Source organism: Balaenoptera ricei, chromosome 19, assembly GCF_028023285.1.
Source record: "Balaenoptera ricei isolate mBalRic1 chromosome 19, mBalRic1.hap2, whole genome shotgun sequence".
Classification (NCBI taxonomy): Eukaryota; Metazoa; Chordata; class Mammalia; order Artiodactyla; family Balaenopteridae; genus Balaenoptera; species Balaenoptera ricei.
The window spans coordinates 12,417,699-12,438,196 of NC_082657.1; the positions used below are offsets into that span (position 1 = coordinate 12,417,699).

Consider the following 20,498-nt stretch of genomic DNA (forward strand, 5'->3'; position numbering starts at 1 on the left):
CTCATCAACCTCAGAGTCTGTCCCTACATCCCGAAGACAAGGGGATCAGCCCCTTCAAGCCTAGGTTGAAGGGGTAACTCCAATTGAGTGCTTTCTTGGGGATTCAGCGAGGCCAGTGACACAGCCCAGAGAACGCAGCCAAGAGAAATGTACTTGCTTGTGGGACCAACACATACAGCCCGCCCTGAGAGGGACGACAGAACAGGTAGGTCCCCGATTTACTCTGGGTCTGGAAGGCATCTGGGAATATCTAGGGTCTGTCTAAGCCAAAAGCACTGGCAGGGAAGGCAGAAAGGGCAGGGCTGGAGGTAAGAGTGAAGACCTGTGGCTGGAGCACCTGTTGGTGATCTCCCTGGACCCACCTCCTCTCACCTGTTCACACACACATGCACGCACGCACGCTTATCCTCTCACCTGTGGAGGGCTGTAGCTGCTGACAGGAGGGGTGCTGGTACTGGCGCTCGAGCCAGGGAGGCTGCTGCTCTTCGTGTAGCTGCCGGCCCCCGGGGGGTTGCGAGCAGGGCTGTAGCTGGGTGGCGGTGGAGGCTGCTGCGGCGGCGGCTGCGGGGGCGGCGGCTGCGGCGGCGGCTGTTGCTGGGGAGCCCGGTTGTAGCTGCCTCGGGTGTTGGAGTTGTTGTTATCCCGGCTGTTGTTACCCCAGCGGTTCTGGTTGTAGCCACCACCTCCACTGCGGTTGAAACCTGCATTGGAGAAGCAGGTGAGAGGCCCCGCTGTTCTCAGTTTGGGACCCTGAGGAGCCGGGCTGTCTTGGGGACTGCTGTAGCTCCAGTGTGACCAGGCACAGAGCAGGAGCCCGGTCCCAGTGGACGAGTAAAGCACCCCCTCCGGCCTTCCCCAGAGTCCTGGGAGCACTCCCCCATGCCGCCCTGGTAACACTCAGTTGTCACGGCCTGCTGACAGGTTTGTCTTGCCCATTGGACTGAGCCTGGGACCAGGACTGTCTTAATTTCTACTGTGTCCCCAACATCTGAGCACTGGGGACAGTCCTTTTCAGGCTTGGCCAAATGGGCTGGCCTCTTCTGAGCCTTTGTGCAGTTTTCGTGAGCCCAGAACCCTTCCCCCAGCCAATTCCTACTGGCTCCTGGACCTCAGCTTAGACATCAGCACTTCAGGAGGCCTTTCCTGAGCCCTGCTCCCCTGCAGGCTGGATCAGGTATCACTGGAGCTCAAAGTACCCCTGGGCTGTGCCATTCAGCCCAGAATCCTTCTGCACCGTCACTACAGGGTGATATAGTGCCTGGGTCAAGGCTCTGTCCCCAAAACCACCCAGCACAAGACTGAAGCAGAGTAGGGCATGCTTATTAAATCATGATCACACACTTCAGAGATAGCATAACTTAGTAAGAACCTGGGCTCTGGATCCATCATCACTTGATCCCAACTATGGATTCAGCTGGGTGAATCCTGGGCAAATTAACCTCTCCAAGCCTGTTTCTCCATGTGTTTTAGAAGCAAAACCAGTCCTAATATTTGCCCTGTGCCAGGTCCTGAGGTGGGATCCAGGACTGGCAGTAAACTCGGTCTGGCCCCTCTTCTCAAGTAGCTCATGGTCAGATGAGGGGTGGGAAAGATTCATAAAAATAATAGCGATGCAACATACAAATGGGCAAGGGCTTCAGGAGCAATGTCCAGGGGGAGCATGACAGTGGGAGAGTTTCCCTGAGGCCCCAGACTCTGATTTATCTTAGTTCTCTACCAGAGTTCAGCCCACAGCGGTGACAGGGAAGCGTCATCTGCGGACTGAGGAAGCAGTCACAGAACGCAACCCTGAACCAGGAACCAAAGGCAGGGACAGCTCAGTGTGCGATGACTCACCTCCTCGGTAGCCGCCTCCTCCGCTGCCTCCTCCGCGATTCTGGAAGCCTCCTCGGTTGCCCCCGGGGGGACCTCGGTTGTCATAGCGCTGGAAACCGCCGCCACCCCCACGGCCCCGGAAGCCGCCACCGCCTCGGTTGTCAAAGCGCTTTTCAGGGGGTGGCCCAGCCTTGCGGCCTTCCTCATTGTATTGCCTCACCAGCTTGTCTGCTTCCTCTCGCTGCAGCTCAATGAACAGCACCTCGTCCAGGAAGTCCCCAACATCTGGCAACGTGAAGTTGGCTAGGAGGAAGGGAGGGAGGGCCCCAGAGGGAACAAGAAGAGGTGGTCAGCACCTTCTGAGGTCTGGTCTCCTTCACCCCCAGGACACTGGCCTGCCAGAAGGGAGGAGCAGGAGGGGACTGCAGTATGAGCGACAGAGGAGAGACAGGATCCCAAGCTCGGCCTCCCTGACAACAGTAAGGGGCTAACAAAGACCCTCTCCTCCCTTTCCTGAAGAGGTGGCTAAGCCCCACCAAACCGATGTTTTATATATAACCCAGGGAGTGAGCCTGGCAGGTGGAATCATCATCCTTATTTTTACACAGAAGCAAACTGAGGCTTGCTCAGCCAGCCCGCCCAGTGGGTGCCAGAGGCAGACGACCAACCGTGCAGGTCTCTCGGCACCTGTTCCCACACATCCTCTCCCTCATCCTGCCCCAGCCCCATCTAGTCTGAAAACCCTGCCCCAGGAGGGATACAGGCAGCTTTTCCATTCACAGCTGTACTAGACAGAGAAGGGACAAAGCAGAAGCACAGAAAGAAAGAACAAGATAAAAAAAAGAATAATCAAGGAGCTGGGAAGGGAAAAACCGTGCGAGACCCTTTTTCTCTTAAGGACCCTGCTGCGATGTTCCTCTGGGAACTGCTCATCTCCTACCTTTCATTTCTAAGACCGCGTGATCTGGGACATCCTTCCCTTCTTCGTCGGTTCGCTTTATTGTTCGGTCTTTTAGGTCCTCATCAGTGGGACAAATTACAATAGCTTTGCGCTGGAAGCCTTCAAATGGTCTCATTTTTCGTCTCTGGGCTGACCCATAAACATTTGTCTAGGGGTAGGTAACAGAAGAGGCAAGAGATGGTCATTACAAGTTGGTTTTTTCCTCTGTGGGGTATTATGTAGGCCAGGGACTGAGAAAGGGATACTAGTTCTCCTAAGCAGAGAAACTCAGGAAACTGCTCCTCTTCACTTTTAAGATTCTTGAGACTACCCTCAGAAAATGAACTGACTTGGGAAGTGGCTGCTGACAGTGACAGGACAAGGGATTCCTAAAGTTTGGGCTTTGCTTTTGTAATCCTATTTGTTCGTGGTATTGTGCATTACAGCCCCCTCGGCCCCCATTCTAAAAGTAACACATGCTCACAGTAAAAAAAATTCAGAGTACAAGCTGTAAAGTTCAGAGTAAGAATCCTTTCATCCACTACTGCCACTCCTACTTCCCAGAGATGACCTGTATTGAATTTCTTATGTATTTCTAGAAATATCTGTGTGATTTTTAACACTAATGGAATCAAACAACACACACTCTTCTGAAGCCTTTTTTTCACTTAATGTTTCTCTGTCATTTTTCTGTGCTGGTGTTCTCCTTTTTTTCCTTTTGGGCCGCACCACGCAGCTTGCGGGATCTTAGTTCCGACCAGGGATTGAACCTGTGCCCTCGGCAGTGGAAGTGCGGAGTCTTAACCACTGGACCGCCAGGGAATTCCGTGGTATTCTCCTTTAATAATATTTATAGAATGGATGCCATAATTAACCAGCCCCTTTGACAGTTGTATAGATCGTTTTCATCAACACTGTGGTTCTTTTATTCCCTTAGTCCTGCTCTGAAACACCAGACTCACCCACAAGCTTCTAACCAGGGAGCTTGACAAGGCAATAACCTGTGCTTTTAGCAAGTGCAGTTTTGCTACTAACTTCCTCTTCCCTTCTTCTAGGTGATGGTTAGGTGCTTCCTGGGCTGGTGCTGGCATAGAGCAGTGCTCTACGACACATCTGATTGAGAGCCGTAGTAAAGACAGCTTCCGTTCACTGAATACCTCCCACATGCTGGGCCCTTTGGGACTGGTGCCCAGATCTGTCAAACCCCACTGCTCCACGGACTCAGCCTGTGTACCTGAATCACTCGGACGCTACTGAAAAAGAGAGTGGCTCAAACCCCACCAGAGTATTCCCCAACCCCAGTCTCTGGAGGTGGGACCCAGGCACCTGTATGGGTATCTTTTCCCATTCAGACACTCAACAGAACTGGAGTAATAAGTAATGTTGCATTTAAACAACTTTTAGTAGCTCTGAAAGGTACTCAAGGGAGAAGCCACAGAGGGGAAGAGATGTGTAAAGGGGCATGCACAAACAGACAAAAAGTGTTGTATTTCGCAGCTGCAGCCTGGCGGGTGGAAAAGCCCAGCATCAAGGCCTAGTGTGGCCACTCACTCACCGTGGCCAGTCCTGGTAGTTGCTTCACCTGTTAAAATGGAGGGAAAAAAGCCTCCCTCCTGGGCCTGGTGAGGACTGAGCGGGAAAAGGACCACAAAGCAACTGACCAAGTGTGAGGAACTCCTGGAGTGGGGGCTACATTGTGGCCTCCAGGGCGGAAGCTGCCTGGACAGAGGCAGGTAGCGCAGGGGCGATGGCTCAGCACATCCTGGCTCTAAGATGACTTGGTCAAGTCAAACTGTGTGGCCCTGAGTGAGTGACTTCCACTCAGAGCCTCAGTCTGCATACCTACTAAGTCTCAAGCCCTGAAAGGGGAAAACAATAGGAAGTTCATATGGTCACTATTAAGACTGAAGGAGCTCATGTGAGTAAAAAGCCCTTGGTTAGCCCAGGGTCTGGCTCACAGCCAACACTCAACAAATGGAGGTCACGGTTGATATGATGTGGCGTCACTGGGTGGGGTGCACTGGATCTTCTTACTGTAAGGTTGAGTTGAAGCAACTCAGACCAAGGGAACGTCAAGCTATAGTGACTTCCCATCAGAAAGGCAGGGACGGTGAGACAGGGTGGAAAGAACACAGGCTCTGGGAACAGGCTCGAGGTTGAAATCGCAGCTGTGCCCTCTACTATTTGTGAGGCTGTAGACAAGTCACCTAATTAGTCTGAGTCTCAAATTTCTACATCTGAAAGACAGAGATCCTATCACCCTCCTCCTGGTTCTGGTGAGGATTTACAGATGTGAAAATGGCAGGGAAAGAAGTCTGCAAATATGACCAACAGGACTGACACTGTCCTAGGAGAGGCTTCCCAATGGAAAGGACCAAGGAAAGTTAAGTTTGAGGAAAGGATGAGGCACAAGACAGCCTATTCCAAAACACAAGGAACAGGAAGCTGGGTTATGGGTCAGCCAGAGGCCAGGGACGCCAGTGCACACCTGTTGGGTGATGTGGGCTGTGGGTACACCTGTTTTCTAAACCAACCCAACCCTGTGGCCCTGACACACACAGCAGGCAAAGATGGTCTTCCCTGCTCCCCAGGGAAAGTGTCTCAACATTAACTGGGGGTGGGGGCCCGCAAAGTGGGTATGTGTGGTGGGCATACACGTGTTATCTGTGCCTTGAGCACTGGCCCAAGGAGAGGCCTTGAGCCACAAATGGTTGAAAAGCACACAAGTTACAAAGGAAAAGTCAAGTCCTTCTCCTCACTGCTCTTCCTAGACTCCATTCCTAAAAGCAAATCAGGTGGCATCTGGTCACAGGAAGACAGAATTTGCTTTCCTCTAGCTAAATAATGAGGTTTTCTCCTGGCACAAAACCCAGAATAGGCGGGTGCCAGGGGTGACTGTGGCCCCAGCCACTCTGTGGACAATCCATTCCACTGTTTGCTTGCCCATAAGAAGCGATCCTATTTTGATTCCTTTGAACCCCAAGGACATGGATAAACACCTCTTGGTGGTCTTCTATGGATGAGACCTACCCCGTCAATGTCCTGATGAGGGGACAGAGAAGAGAAGCATCACTGCCAAGAGGGCTAGTCCCTGCAGCTTCACAACGGGAGGAATGGGGGCAGAGCAGACAGCACTCATCAACAGCTGGCCTCTGTCCTGGGAAGTGGCTAGACTCTGAGGAATGGCTCCTCAGACATTCTGGAACTGAGGTGCTGAGAACCCTCTTGGTGACAATTTTCAAGACCGCGCCTCCCTCCCCTCCCTCCTCGGCTTGAGGAAGGAAAGAAGAGCATCTAGGCCAGCCAGCAGAAATGCAAATGCTTGGCTTCCCTGGAGGAAAGGGAGTTAGCTGTCGGTGCTGTTGCCACAGCAAACACAGTGAGGTCAGAGCCCCTGGGCTGGCCCGGCGCTGCTGTGGTCACTGGGGGCTGCTGGGGGCCGCTGCTAAGAGACCAGCACAACAGCAGGTCGGCTCTTCCGGCTGTGCAGGTGCCCTCTGCCTAGCTCCTGCTTCTCCCAGTCCCACGCTGCTTGAAGATGCTGACCCTGAGGAGGTCTGGGGCCGCCTGTGTTCCCTGGGCCCAGGCTACTTCCATTCCCCAGTGATGTGGGCCAAAGGACAGGGGCTGGGTTTCTCAGAGCAGCCGTGGGGGTAGTTTTGGTGTGTGACAGTCTGGGGGAGTAGGGAGGAACACAGCAGGCCGCTCACAGCCTGAGGTCTCTAAGAGCCCCTCTGTCCCCTGTCAACTCTTGTCCCCCACCCACAACTCAACAAGGTCAGGCTGGCAGCAGGAGAAACAGGGTTGGATCCCAGGGGAGCAAACTTAAAGCTGGTGACGCAAGAGTTCACTCTAGGCTCAGCGTGAGGTGAACCCAGTAGAACGAACCACTTGTGAGGGAAGAGACTTCGCCAGAGTGTCAACAATGGAATGGGCTGAGGCTCTGGGGGTGGGGAGGAGAGAGGAAAGAAACATCCTCTTCTCCAACGCCTGCCAACAAGAGGCAGTTTACTTTGGGTCTCCACTGTAGCCCCGGGTTTCTGTTTCAGGCAAAGGCGTGGCTCTTGCTAAAAGGGATGCAAAGCAGGACTACAACCCTTTGTTCTGAGGGCGAGGCAAGGTCGCATGTTGTCATATCCAGCCCTGCCTCTGAGCACTGCCTGGCCTAGCTCTGGGCTGTTAGACTCCTAAGAGAACTCCTAGGCTGCAGACCTCAACCCTGGGGGTGGTTTGGGCCCTCACATATGGCCCTGCAGGGGCCTTCTCAGAAGCCTCCAGGAAGGCAAGTTTGCTGCCTCACAGAGGCCAGCTCCTACTCTGCACCTTGGTAGGCAAGGGACAGGCCAGGCAGCGTTTCATTCCAGAGGATTTCCACTGGCAACAGAGCCACGTGAAGCAATGTGGCCTACCTCTTCTTTCTTTTCTTTTTCTCCTCGGCTGTTCCACTGCTCTAACACCCACATGATCTGAAGAGGGTACTCAGGTCACCATGGAACGTAGGTAAAAGCCCCAACTACACGGTTCACTTGGCCTAGCTTGGCTTCTGAAGCTACGTTCTCCTCCCCTCTCAAGGAGGGGCATTTCTGAGGTCAAACTACCAACAGGAGACCCAGAAGAGCCGAATGTGAGGAGGTCTGACCACCCAGGAAAAACCAGAGAAGAAAAAAGATGGTGCTGGGCTGAGATGCAGGGGCCGCAGGGACTTTGCCTGTAGTACCAGTTTCTGCTCTGGGAACCCCGTGTAACTCAGGAGACAGCTGAGCATCAACTTACCCTCGCTGCCAAGGCTGCTGGGGTAGGAAATGCCAGGGTCTGGCCTGGGGCCTGCTCTGTATCTCCTACACACACGCTCACCCACCCAGGGTTTTCTGGAACACACTTTTTGGGGTTTAAGCCAAAACAGGTCGAACCACTGGCTTCAGACCGCTTCCCAGGCCTCAGCAGTCTCTAGTTTCGGGCCCCAAGTCAATCCTCCAATCTGTGGCTAACCAGAGAGCCCTGCTCCCCCACCTTCAGAGTTTAGGTTCTTTGGCCTCGCTGTTGGCCTAGAACACTTGCCCTGACCTGCATGTTCCTCCACCAGGAGGCCAGCAGCCCTGAAGACCGCAGGTGCACCTGGAACAGCCCTGGACCCTGTCCCTGAGCAAGGCAGCGTAAGCTGAGAGGGCCAATGCCAAGTCTTCACTGTGCTCAACTGTTCTGTGCCTGGCTGAGGGGCTGGGGCCCTGACCTCTAGAGAAAGCCCACTTTGAAACGCTGGACAGAGATGTTAAGACAATTATAACCCCTAGGATTATAAACTTTCTCCACGGGCCACATATTTGAAATGGGTTTCACAGCTGATTTAACTAGTAAACTGAGAAAAAGACAGGCAGGGAAGACTTGCTGGGGTATCCAAAAAAGGAATTCTCAAGGTATTAAAACACCACTGCTCTCTCTTTCAGGACAGAATCCCACTGGGGCCAAGCTGGACCAGAACTCCAAAATGCCCTGACAAGAAAAACGGGGCACAGGGAGGCCAGGGCTAACAAACAAACGAACAAACAAAGTCTTCAACGGCGGAGAAGGCTGGCTGTATGCGTTACGGACGGGGCTGAGCTGGGGCAGCAGCCCTGAGTAGCTCTTGGACTACCCTGTGCCCAACCGTCCCCTTCCCCCATAAATATATTCTAAACTTTAGCCCAGTTAGTAGTTTTTTAATCAAAATTTACTATTATGGGATCATGTCCTGTCTTCTTCACAAATGTGAGTCTTCAGGGTTCAATCCCATGGTTGCGGCATTGGTCACTGGATAAAAGTAGTACACCTTTTCACGTCTACTTTCCAGAAAAGCAGAACCCAGAGTAAATCTCACATCTCCACCATCACAGAAGAATGCCAATTGTATTGCATAGCCTTGGCCAACTGAGCATAACTGTCTCATCAGCAAACCAGATTTCTACTCTCAGTACCTAACTGCTTGGCAAGATCATTTAATTTGTCTGTCATAAAGAACTATCACCAGCCAGCAGCCATTTTTTGTCTTTAAGAATAAGTTCTTACTATGTACTCCTTTCAAAGGCTGGATATCGAGGCATCAATTTTTCAACTCTAAACACTAGATTACCAGTATATTATAAAAGGATATAATGCAGGAGCAGCCAGATGGAACAGACGCAAAGGGCAAGCTATGCGGGAAGCGGCACAGAACTTCCATGTTCCCTGAAGGTGCCACCCTCCCCAAATCTCCACTTGTTCACCAACCCAGAAGCTCCTGCTTAATTGTTTAATTGTTTTGTGTAAGATGCTCACTCCTATGCAAAACCACCTTGATCCCCTGGAGTTTTCAACCACTTTTCTTTCTTCCTTTTTTTTTTTTTTTTTAAAAAAAAGGTTGGAAGTTGGCTTTAATTTAATTTACTTATTTATTTTTGGCCTCTCCATGCGGCCTGTGGGATCCTAGTTCCCTGACCAGGGATCGAACCTGGGCCCCCTGCAGTGGGAGCGTGGAGTCCTAACCACTGGACCGCCAGGGAAGTCCCTCCAACCACCTTTCTGATCAGTCAACCACTAAAGCCAGCTCCACCCTCATCAGAAGCCCTTTGAACTCATGGTAACCAAGTACCCAGGACCACACATACGGAAGGCACTCCAGTTAAGGCTGCCAGGCTGGGGGTGCTACTTAGTTTACATATTTGCACACTTACAGGTTTTTAAGAAAACATAAATACAAGGCTGAGGGGGAACAGAGGCTTGTTTGTACATCCTCAAATACAAAATCTGCTACTTGAGAAAGCCCTCAGGACAAACGTCAAGGAGGTCTCATAGGTGGTAAACATGAAGCACTCATTACTCTGAGACAGGGATCTTTACCCATGTTTGGGTCACTCATACTTTTGAGAATGCCGAAAGCCATGGACGATCTTCCTATCCCAACTCAAAACTTTTTAGTTAAAAAAAGAACATATCTGGGACTTCCCTGGTGGTCCAGTGGTTAAAACTCCACGCTTCCAATGCAGGGGGCATGGGATCCCTGGTCAGGGAACTAAGATCCCACACGCCATGCAGTGAGGCCAAAAAACAAAACAAACATATCTGCATCTTCATACAAAATTCTGTGTTTAATTTCAAAAGTTCCCAAATTGCCTAATGTTAAGAACCTTGCTCTTCATTGAAATGCAGGTAAAAAATACATGACATAGAGGTACCTGACAGTCATAAAACATGCTAAGGGAAGCTGGGACACACCTATTCTGTAGGTTAACAACCACCTCCAGCTACTATGTGCCAGTCCCCATGTTAGGTGTGTGGGCACCATTTTGAGCTGTGTTTTACAGACCAGGAGACTCAGAGCATAAAGTCAGCTGCCCACAGGCACGCAGCTAGGAGGCGGCAGAGCTGGGATTCAAGCCCAGGTCTGTCTGGCTCAGAAATCCATGCTTTTCCACTTCACAAAATTTGCTCTCACAAAATGTTCTTTTGTGCTGCTTGGGGCCTGAGCTAGGTCTGGATTGCTGCTCCAGACCCCTGCTTGCAGACCAGACTCAGAAAGCTGTGTTAAGAGTCTGGGACTGTGCCATCATGTGTGGCTGACCTCTAACCAGTACTGCAGTCCAAGAGCATTATGGGGAAAAAAATACAAGGACCAGAGAGGAATTCCCAGGCACCCAATGGCCCCCTCCCTCTCCTGGGGCGTGACAGTCACCAGTAAGTACCTGATCTAGGATATAGTTGCGTTTCTTCCGGGCAGCGATCTGGATGAGGCGGTTGAGGCACTGGGTGGCCTGCTGGATCAGGACGTCCCAGCGGCCGGCGTAGTTCCTCTGACGGCGTAGGCCCATCACCTGTGGGCAGGGGGTGGTGAGGGGTGGGTGCTCCTGTTTGCTGAGCAGTATTCAGGGAGTGGGAGGTGGATAAGGAGAGACCAGGGGCTATCCTTACCCGCATCTTATCCATGATGGCATTGGTACCCAGGATGTTGTACTTCTTGGAGGGGTTGGAGGCTGCATGTTTGATGGCCCATGTGGTCTTACCAGCGGCAGGCAGGCCCACCATCATCAGAATCTATAACAACAGGCCCAGGAGGGACACTGTGAACCAGGAACAGTGTGTGGCATGGCAGCCTGGCATCACCCTGACTTGACGGTGACCGTGAGGGTGACTCTAAACCTCATGGCCACCTCTGGGAAATGGAAGCAATAAGAGCGTCTACCTCATAGTACTGTTGTTGGGATTCAAAGAGATGAGGGTTGTCAGACTCTCAGCAGAGGGCCTGCTCTTATGAGTATTTACATTTGTTTAGGCAGGATTCAGGGGCCTCTGAAAGGGAAAGGCCCACGGAATAGGCACAAGGAGTGGTACAACCTTCCTGGAGTCTCAGATGGGGACAGACTGTATGCATAAGGACGAGAATCATTTCTAATCAGTACGTTTACAATTTGGCAAACACTGGATGTAACCAAAATGCCCAAAAAGAGGAAAATAGTGAGGCTAATAACAATGAGTTTCAAAAGAGGTGTTCATATGGTGGGACAAAGCTCACAAAATAACATTAAGTGAAAGGGCAGGATATCAAAATGCTTATACCATAAGATCTCAACTGTAAGTGTGTGTGTATAAATGGCACCTAGCACAGCAAAAGGCATAGGATAAGCTCCAAAACTTTCAAAGGAAACTTATTTGTGGATGGTGGAATTAAAGGAAACTTTAATTTTCTTTATATTTCTTAATTTTCTAGAATAAACACAAAATCACATATATCAGAAAGAAACATTATTTGAGGACAAAGACCACCAGTACAGCTTCTGCAGCCAAATCAGCTCTAAGTCCAGTTGCCATTTTTGTCCTCGGAGAGCCTTGGATGGGAGCGTGGAGCTGCACAACCTCCTCCAAGAACTCGCTCACCAGGAAGTGCCTTCACACCCTCTTCCGCTGGGAGGAAAGACTCCTTTTCCAAGATTCTGACCACACCCGAGGAGCAGTGTGGCAACTTCCTTTTGGAATCTTTCTGACATTTAGGTGTCTTGCTTTGGTCCCTCCCTCTTTGGACTAAGCCGCACACCCACAGCCCTCACCTCACTCTCACAGCAGCGTTCACCACACTCGGCTGCTGAATGTCTCCCCTCTGTCTTGGCAGCAACATGGCTCTGGAGAGGCGGCCACCAATTCAGGCTTCCGGGCCCACTCACCTCACACTCTGCCTTGCTCTTTGGTCCGACAGTGCCCCGGACTCGCTCACTCAGGGGAAGGCGCTGGATGAAGGTGAAGCCTGGCAGGACAGAACAGTAGGGCTCCGCCCTCTGCCCGAAGTTGAACTCCACTGCACAATTCTTCACCAGGACATGAGGGTAGAGGGCCTGACCCCCTAAGGCTTCCTTCTGGATTCGGAAGGCAATACCCATCCACTTCCCATTTTTGGTGAAGGAAAGTTCCACGTCATTTCCACATTCAAAGTCCTAGGAAAAAAAGCCAGAGAAAGATAACTGCCAATGTTCTGCTTAAGGCACTGGGAGGCACAAGTCAGAGCAGATGCAGGGAATGAAAACAAAGCTGGCGTCCCAGATTCAAGTGCGTCCCTCCTCAATGTACAGATGCATCGGGAAGCACCAGGGAACAGCTCAGACAACATGCAGCCCAAAGCCCTCCCTGCCCAAGACCCAAAAAGCTGGTGGATGTGAAGTGTGTAATTTTAGGAAGCTCCAAGTATTTGAGTCTTGTGCCTAGCCTGAGATGGAGAGGAAGGCAAAAGCGGTCCTGTCCATTCTCATCCCCAGCAAGATAACAGATGGAAAGAAAGCCACAGCAGGGCCTTTTAAGTCAGGCCCAGCTCTACACGTGCATTCATTTATATGCTCTTCTTGATGCTTATGTCTACAGTGATCCGGGCCTGACACAGCTCAGAGCCTAGTGGGGAATTAGACAAGGACACCATCCTAATTCAGTAAGAGCACCTACACAGGAGCAAGATTCTCTGAGGAGGAAGTCAAGTCCTGAACAATAAACGGGAATGAGCCAAGTCTGGGGTGAGAGGAGAGAGTCCTAAAGAGAAGTGTTGTTTGTGCACAAATCTGGCAGTGAGAGAACGTAGGGTCAGACTGGCTGAAGCATACAGGATTGGGGGTTGGGGGTTGGGGAGTAATTTCAGGTACAGCTGGAGAGCCAGGAAGGGACCATACTCATTAATTCAACAATTTACTGAGTCCTTACTGATCAGCTTAGTGGTTAAGATCCTGTTTTGGAAGGCAGGCTGCTTCAGCTCTACCATTTACTCCATCTTCAGTTTCCTTATCAAAAAAGAAGGGCCAGGGACTTCCCTAGTGGTCCAGTGGCTAAGACTCCAAGCTCCCAAAGCAGGGGGCCTGGGTTCGATCCCTGGTCAGGGAACTAGATCCCGCACACCGCAACTAAGAGCCCTCACGCGGCAACGAAGATCCCGTGTGCCACAACTAAGACCCGGCACAGCCAAATAAATAAATAAATATTTTTTAAAAAATTATTAAAAAAAAAAAGAGGGGCCATGATAAGATTCTACACTGCATAGAGTTGTTCTGAGGATTTAACAGGTGAACGTGCTTACTACGGAGTGAGTGCATAATGAATGCGTGCTCTCATTCCAAGATGCCAGGCACTGCTCTGGGCTAAAGTGGTGGGGAGGAGACATGGTCCCTGCTCTCAGCGAGGGAGGGGCTCTCTGTTACCTGAGAAGTTTGGATTCGTGCTGACAGCAGCAGAGCAGAGCCCCTGACTTGTTTCAAATAGGGGAATGGCCTGGTCAAACTGTGTTTCAGAAAGATCACTTTGGCTGCAGGGTAAAGGTTAACAATTACGGGAGACTCAAAACTTGGGATCATACAGGAGATGGAAGCAAAGGTCGGGTTCCTGATAGAAAAGTACAAGATGTGGTATTCCCTCCCTTTTGCATGCAGAGACCACCTTGCGACTTGCCCTTTGAGAAGCTGTGGAAGCCCCTTCCCCCAAGGGGCCTCCTCACCACCCTCCTCAGTGCTCACAGGACACAGTTCTACACAGTCCTTTATATCTGTAAGTGTCCGTAAGCGCCCACACAGGTCGAGACCACGCAGGGCAGACACACAAACATCTGTTGGACTAAATCCTGCCTCGATCCTCACAGCACGGTCCCTGCCATGTCTTCTCACCTGAGCAAGAGTGGCCCAGGTCACCTTTGCTCTACTGCGGAAATGAACATCGTGGGGGTTAGCCTTCCTTACGTCCACCAGCTTCACTATAGGAACTTACCATGTTGTACACAAACCAGCACCCGCAACTGACAAACCCACCACCGACAGCGCCAACTGTCAAAGAGGCAAGGGTAGCTGTGTCACTTCTGCAAAACCATTCCTGAGTGCCACACCAGGGCCTAAGGACCCAAAGTCCTTAAGCCTGGCATTATTCAAAGTGTGCCACTTCTGTAGCCTTACCTTTCACATCTCCTAGTGTCGTCCCTGAGGTTCCAAGTATTTTACTCCTTATGGTTTGCTTAAGTGAGTTATACTGTTCTCTCTACCTGGAAGGCCGTTTTGTCCTTTCTGTTTTGTGAATGTTGAGAACTCAAGTTCTGACACAAACGTCCTCCCCACCAGTTCCTTCAGGTCACTGATTTTTCACACCCCTTCTAACCCTTCACTCTGAGTCTTTTAAAGTGATGGCATTCTTTAAACAAAGGAAACTGAACATAGAATCTTAAAAGTAGAAGTAAAAATGAACAGGCTGAAGCAAGAGTCAGGCCTAAAGTTCCAAACTACCACACACTCACAGAACCTCACGCTCAGATGGGACAGAGTCTGGGGAACCCAGTCACATGCTGATGAAACATTAAATTGCTACAACCTCCCTGGAGTACAGTCTTGATGGTAGCTATCAAAAATTAAAAATACACCTTTGACTCAGAAGTTATACTTTCAGAGGTAAATGTTACAACCATATTCCCACAAGAATGCAAAGATGTGCAAATTGCTCATGCCAACACTGCTAAATGTGCTCCAAAGGGAAAGTGGACGAGACTAAATCACACAGGATATCCATGTATGGGAACACGAAAAGCCCTCCAAGATACTCTGGTAAGTGGGAAAAAGATAAGCTGTCACTGCAGCACTGACTTCCAGCAAATAATTTCCAGGTCCACCAGGGGAAACTGACACCTGCATCAGAATACTAGGCAGCTACTAAGTAAAAAGGTGAGAAACTAACCAAATGTCCGTTAATAGTTTATGTCCGTTAATATAAATATGGTAGATCAACACAATGACTACAGACTATATAAAAGAACGAAGAAGTCCTCTGTGTAGCGATATATTAAAAAAAATAACTCTAAGATATATAGTTAAACAAAAAAAGATACAAAATAACATGTATGATATGCTACCTTTTGTGTAAAAGAAGAAAAATAACAATCATCTTTCTTGTATTTTGATAAAGAAATCCTGAGTACCAGTGGGCTTACGTGTAGGGGAGGTCATATGTGAACCATGGGTGGAGGGGGAAGGTCTGAAGAAGACTTTATACTGCATACCTTTCTGTATTTCTGGATATTTGTGGATACCACAGGAATTTATTAACTATTCAACAATGGTTTAAATTGAGCTAGATCTATACTCTCTGTGCATACAGGGAAAGATAGCTGAGATTTACTGTGAAATGGAAAAAAATGCAAGGTCTGGAACAATGTGCAGAATATAAACATGGTTAATTTTTGTTTAAGAAAACATGCTTTTTATTAAAAAGATAATGAGGTTGTGAAAGACAAAGGAAGACTGAGAAACTGTTTCAGACTAAATAGACATGACAATAGAATGCAATTCGTGATCCTGAACTAGAAACCAAATTGCTCTAAAGGATGTTGTTGGGACAGCTGACAAAATTTAAATGTGGACTATGGAGTGGGTAATAGCACTAAATCAATGTTAAATTTGATAACTGTACTGTGGTTAAAATAATAGCTCTATTCTTAAGAAATGCAGGCTAAAGTATTAAGGACTAAAGACACAATGTAGGCAACCTACTCTCAAACAGGTCAGATAAAAATCATATACATACATGTACATATATTTGGGAAAAAAGGTAAAGCAAATGTCAGAATCTGGACAGGGCTCTATGAGAATTCCATGGCTTTTCCTTAAGTTTGAAATTATTTCAAAGAGGGGAAAAAAAAGAGTGCCTGTGTACCAATATGAGGACGGAGAGGGAACAAAACCAAGAAGAAGCATCCACCTGGGTAGCCACTCCTCCCTGGGGCGTCATGGCACATTTTACAAACATTTAACTTCTAGTGATAATAGTGTTAAGTAGTATTTACTGAGCATTTATTATGTGCCAGACCTTGTTGTAAGTGCTTCTAATGGGTTAACTTAATGACTTCACGTGAAATTCTAGGGTAGATGCAAAGATTCTCATCGAGAGGAAACTGACATACAGGGAGGGCAGTCCGGGGCTGTGAATGGAAGAGCAGGGACTGGGTCTGGGTCTAGGGATTCTGGCCCCAGAGGCAACAGCCACACTCCACAGCGCTGCGCGAGCTGGCCACTGCTCTCGGGGACTGAACTTCAGCAGCAGTTCAGGCACCCTCTGTCTCGTTCTGCTTCGCATCCATCCCCACCGTCCTCAAAGGCAACGCACTATTGGAAGCCTGGCTTAACCAATGTGAGGTGAAGGAAGGAAGAAGTTTTGGGATGAGATGATGTTAAAGTGGGACAAGAGCCAACATCACTGCCTTTGAGAACAGAGACAGGCTATTCTGTAGCAAAGGAAGATAAGAAATTCCTCAGTCTATTTAGAAAATGTAACTCTGGTATCTAAGAAGGGAGGAAGGTTGTGCACACCTGACATCCCCAAACTTCTTCAGGGTGCCACCTGACGGCTTTGCACAAAAGACCTGAAGGGGTAGAATGGCAGAATTTCGCACAAAATGACTGCAAACATTCCAGTGCATCAAAGAGAGAGAAAGAGGTATGGCGAGAGTGGTTGGACACAGGGCAGACAATGGACAGAGGTATTCTGAAAAAGAAGTCTGCAGGTTGACCTGACAGGACCAACATTCGGTTCTGCCAACTCCCACAGGCTGCCAGCACTCACCGCAAAGCAGCCAATCACATCATTCTCTGCAAACTTGTCTCCGTAGTTTTCAAACCGGCTACTGGTGGACTTCTTCCCAGTGCCTCCATAGCCATAGGAGAAAGGCTCTTCGCCTGATGGAAGAAACAGGCAAAGGCAGGTTAAACCTGCGATGGTTACAACAGCCTTTATGGCTGTCATGTAGTTTTAAATAAAAAAATCATTTTCTTTACTAGTTTTACTAATCAGATGCTTTTGGCAGGGAAGGTAAGAAAGGTTCCGTTGAAAGGAAGCCCCTCGTTATGCAGAACTTCTGAGGGCTTGATGGCTTTAGATGTTAAGTCTGGGAGTAGGAGCTGAACTGAACTGCTTTGCACAGAAAGGGAGAATTTGGAAAAAAAAAAAGGGAGGAGGGAAGAGAGGAGCTGGGATGGAGGAAGGTTGTATACTGTGATGCATCCCTTCGCTGTGACATTCAATATTCAGTTAAGTCTCCTAATGGCGTCAACTTTTGGTCAGAAATCAGTAAAAGGATTTTGCTTCTGCAGACCATGAGGTCTAACCCCTAGGAAAGGTACTGGATTGCCTTAGGCTACAGAACTGGGTGCCGATGCAATATGACTGAGACCCCAAGGGCCCTGGCTGACATCTGGGTTATAGAGAGATCCTAGGCCAGGAACCCAAGGAGCATCCTGCCAGTAAAGCAGGAGCCAACAGCATGAATTCCAGGCCCAGTTCTAGTATGAATCAGCTGTGTAACCTTGGACATCTGCTCCACTGTTCTGGGCTTTGTATCTTTACCTGTATCAACTACTTTCCACTTATTCCTCAAAACTGAAAGAAAGATAAAAGGAGATGACACATGGATCTTAAATAAAAACTGCTAATACGTATCAAAATGAAAAGTGCTCACTGTTTTTAACCTAGCATTTCTACTTTTAAAGATCAGACTAATTACACACAAGGACAGCTCAAGTGTTTAACAGCAAAAATTTGCAATCAACTTAAATGACCTACAAAACATTGATAAATAAGTGATACAACTGTAAAGTGAAAAATTATGCAGTGGTCAAAAAAGCTATATTTATTTACAAAAATATACCCATGGATATTAAGTGGAAAAAAGCAATCAGGTTACAATAGTCCGTATAATGTGCCCCATCTGAGAAACACAAAGGACAAAGGAACTGTCTGGAAGACTACAGATGAAAATGTTAACATTGGTCGTTATCGCACAGGTTTAGAAGGATTTTCATTTTTCTCCTCTGTAATGGCCTGAATTTTCACAAGGAGCACACATCATTTTCACTTTTTTCTTTACACGTTATTTTCATAATCAGAATGTTTTTATGACCAAGGAGGAAGGTCTCAGCATTGGTCACTGAAATCAGTCACTTGGGGTCAGAAGGTCACTGAGGCCTGGGGTTCTGTGAAAATTCAAAACCTCTCAAGGCAGCCCCTGCCTCTCTCCACCAGCCAGCCCTGGCCCCACTGGTCTCTGCTTTCTCTTTCACTCTGGGTTAAGCTCTGGACAGAAAATTCCAGATAGGATTTAATGGGACTTGAGGAACTTATTACTTTCAGCTTGGTTTGAGAACAGGAGACAACTGGTCTTTTTTTTTTTTTTTTTTTTAAGAAAGGGAACAGTTTTCTAAAGAGAACTTTGGACCCTCTTCTTAAAGATGCAGGATAAATTTTTGTAGAAAAGTTGTTATATCACTGTGGTCCTTCCAACTGAATCCTGTATGTCTGAAGATGGGCAGCAGCACAAGCCTAATCCTTGTTGTCTGTTCCATCCCAGGGTAGTTCTGTTCTGGGTCCAATGCGGGAAAGAGAAACTTAGGAAGCTTGAGAATCCAGGGACAGAGGCACCTGCTCTACTCTCTGATTGTTTGGCTGACCTCCTCTTACCTAGCTGAGTGCTGCAGGAGTCCAGGGACCAACCAATACGGACAACGTGTGGGTCGGGCTCTGTAGATGGAAGGTGCTTCACAGAGATTTCCTCATTGATCTGGGAACAGAGAACGAGAGGGCTCAGAAGTGATTCTCTGGAGGCTGATGGGTTACGAGGCAATACAGGAGGGAAGTGCGCAGATGTTAAAAAAAAAACAAAACAAGAATGGCTTTTGTTGCTGGGGAAAAGGTATCCACACTGCTCTGAAGGGCCTGTTGTACTGAAACCAGGGCCTCTAAAGGGCTTAGGAGAGTTCAGGGCCACAGAGAAGGGAATTCCAGAAAGTTATTTTTTAGTTTTAACACTTGCTGCAGGGGAAGCAGGGACTCTCATAACATTTGGTGTAGAAACATAAATTGGTACAATGTCTTTGGAGTGCAAGTTAGCAGTCTTTATTAACTACAAATGCACATGCTCTATAACCAAGCAATTCAACTTCCAGTTTATCCTATAGATACATACACACAAAAATATTCAGTGAGGCAGTGTTTATGTTGAAAAGGAAGGAAGGGAGGGAGGGAGAAAGGAAGTAGAAACCACCTGTAAGGCACTGCGCACATTATGGCACATCCCTGACACAGAATATGATGCAGCGGTTAAAAAGAATGAGGCAGGGCTGATACACTGGGGTATGGAAAAATGTCCAAGATACAGTATTAAGTAAAAGCAGCAGAAAGAATAAAAGGTACCTTCTGGGGACTTCGCTGGTGGCGCAGTGGTTAAAAATCTGCCTGCCAATGCAGGGGACACAGGTTCGATCCCTGGTCCGGGAAGGTCTCACACGTCGTGGAGCAACTAAGCCCGTGCGCCACAACTACTGAGCCTGCACTCTAGATCCTGCGAGCTACAACTACTGAGCCCACGTGCCTAGAGCCCCTGCTCTGCAACAAGGGAAGCCACCGCAATGAGAAGCCCACGCACCGCAACTAAGAGTAGCCCCTGCTCGCCGCAACTAGAGAAAGCCTGAGTGCAGCAATGAAGACCCAATGCAGCCAAAAATAAATAAAAACTTAAAAAAAAAAAAAAGGTACCTTCTGACTTAACCTTTAATTAAATCAGAGGTTAGACGGTCTAATAACCAATATCTATCTGCATTAGATTGTGGCTTTCGGTAAGTTACCCTATGTCACTGACTTTTGCACACACATTTTTCACATTTTAACATCTCCAAAGTCAGGATATATCTTACAATTGATGTGTGAAAGCCCTCTGTCAGTATAATTGGGAGTGTTTCTCTACGAGTAGCACAAAACAATGTGCAACTTAGAATCAACGTCTTAGCCAAGCAAATACGATAACCCTTGGTCTTAGCTTCCACCTCTGAAAAATGGGGGACAACAGTACGTATTTCATGATGATACCGTGAGGATTAATGGAGATATCCATGAAAAGAACTTGGCACTGTATCTAGCACATGCAATGTGTTCTGTAAGTATCACCTATCATAAGTAAGTTTGGATGTGCAAAGGATACACAAGAAATTGTTAACACATAAGGTATCTCTGGAGGGTAGGATGGGGATTGGGAGGAAGTGAGTATACCTCCGGTTTTTACCCTATACTCTTTTGTGCCTTCTGAACTTTATTAAACACGAGCACATATTATTTTCATAAACATAACCGGACGTGGAACTGTGGAGAGATGATGGTAAAGGATGACCTGATGGCAGAACCTTTCTTTTTCCTGCTCTTCCCTGGCCTCCCTTTAATTGGTGATGAGCAACTCTTTCTAGCTCACTGTTCT

At 48.4% G+C, this 20,498-nt stretch overlaps 1 protein-coding gene across 4 annotated transcripts in view; it reads right to left on the reverse strand.

Annotated features, from left to right (window-relative positions):
• Positions 1-20,498, reverse strand: part of HNRNPUL1 (heterogeneous nuclear ribonucleoprotein U like 1) — a 35,324-nt gene that overhangs the window by 2,999 nt on the left and 11,827 nt on the right. For 3 of the 4 annotated variants that reach the window (XM_059906107.1, XM_059906104.1, XM_059906105.1), the window contains exons 6-13: positions 18,713-18,812; positions 16,823-16,935; positions 11,923-12,189; positions 10,676-10,798; positions 10,450-10,578; positions 2,756-2,924; positions 1,837-2,118; positions 415-701 (exon numbers count right to left, since the gene is read on the reverse strand). In XM_059906107.1, coding sequence (XP_059762090.1) covers positions 415-701; positions 1,837-2,118; positions 2,756-2,924; positions 10,450-10,578; positions 10,676-10,798; positions 11,923-12,189; positions 16,823-16,935; positions 18,713-18,812 — 1,470 coding nt within the window. The remainder of the gene's footprint in view (positions 1-414; positions 702-1,836; positions 2,119-2,755; positions 2,925-10,449; positions 10,579-10,675; positions 10,799-11,922; positions 12,190-16,822; positions 16,936-18,712; positions 18,813-20,498) is intronic. The other variant, XM_059906106.1, reaches the window with a different exon arrangement.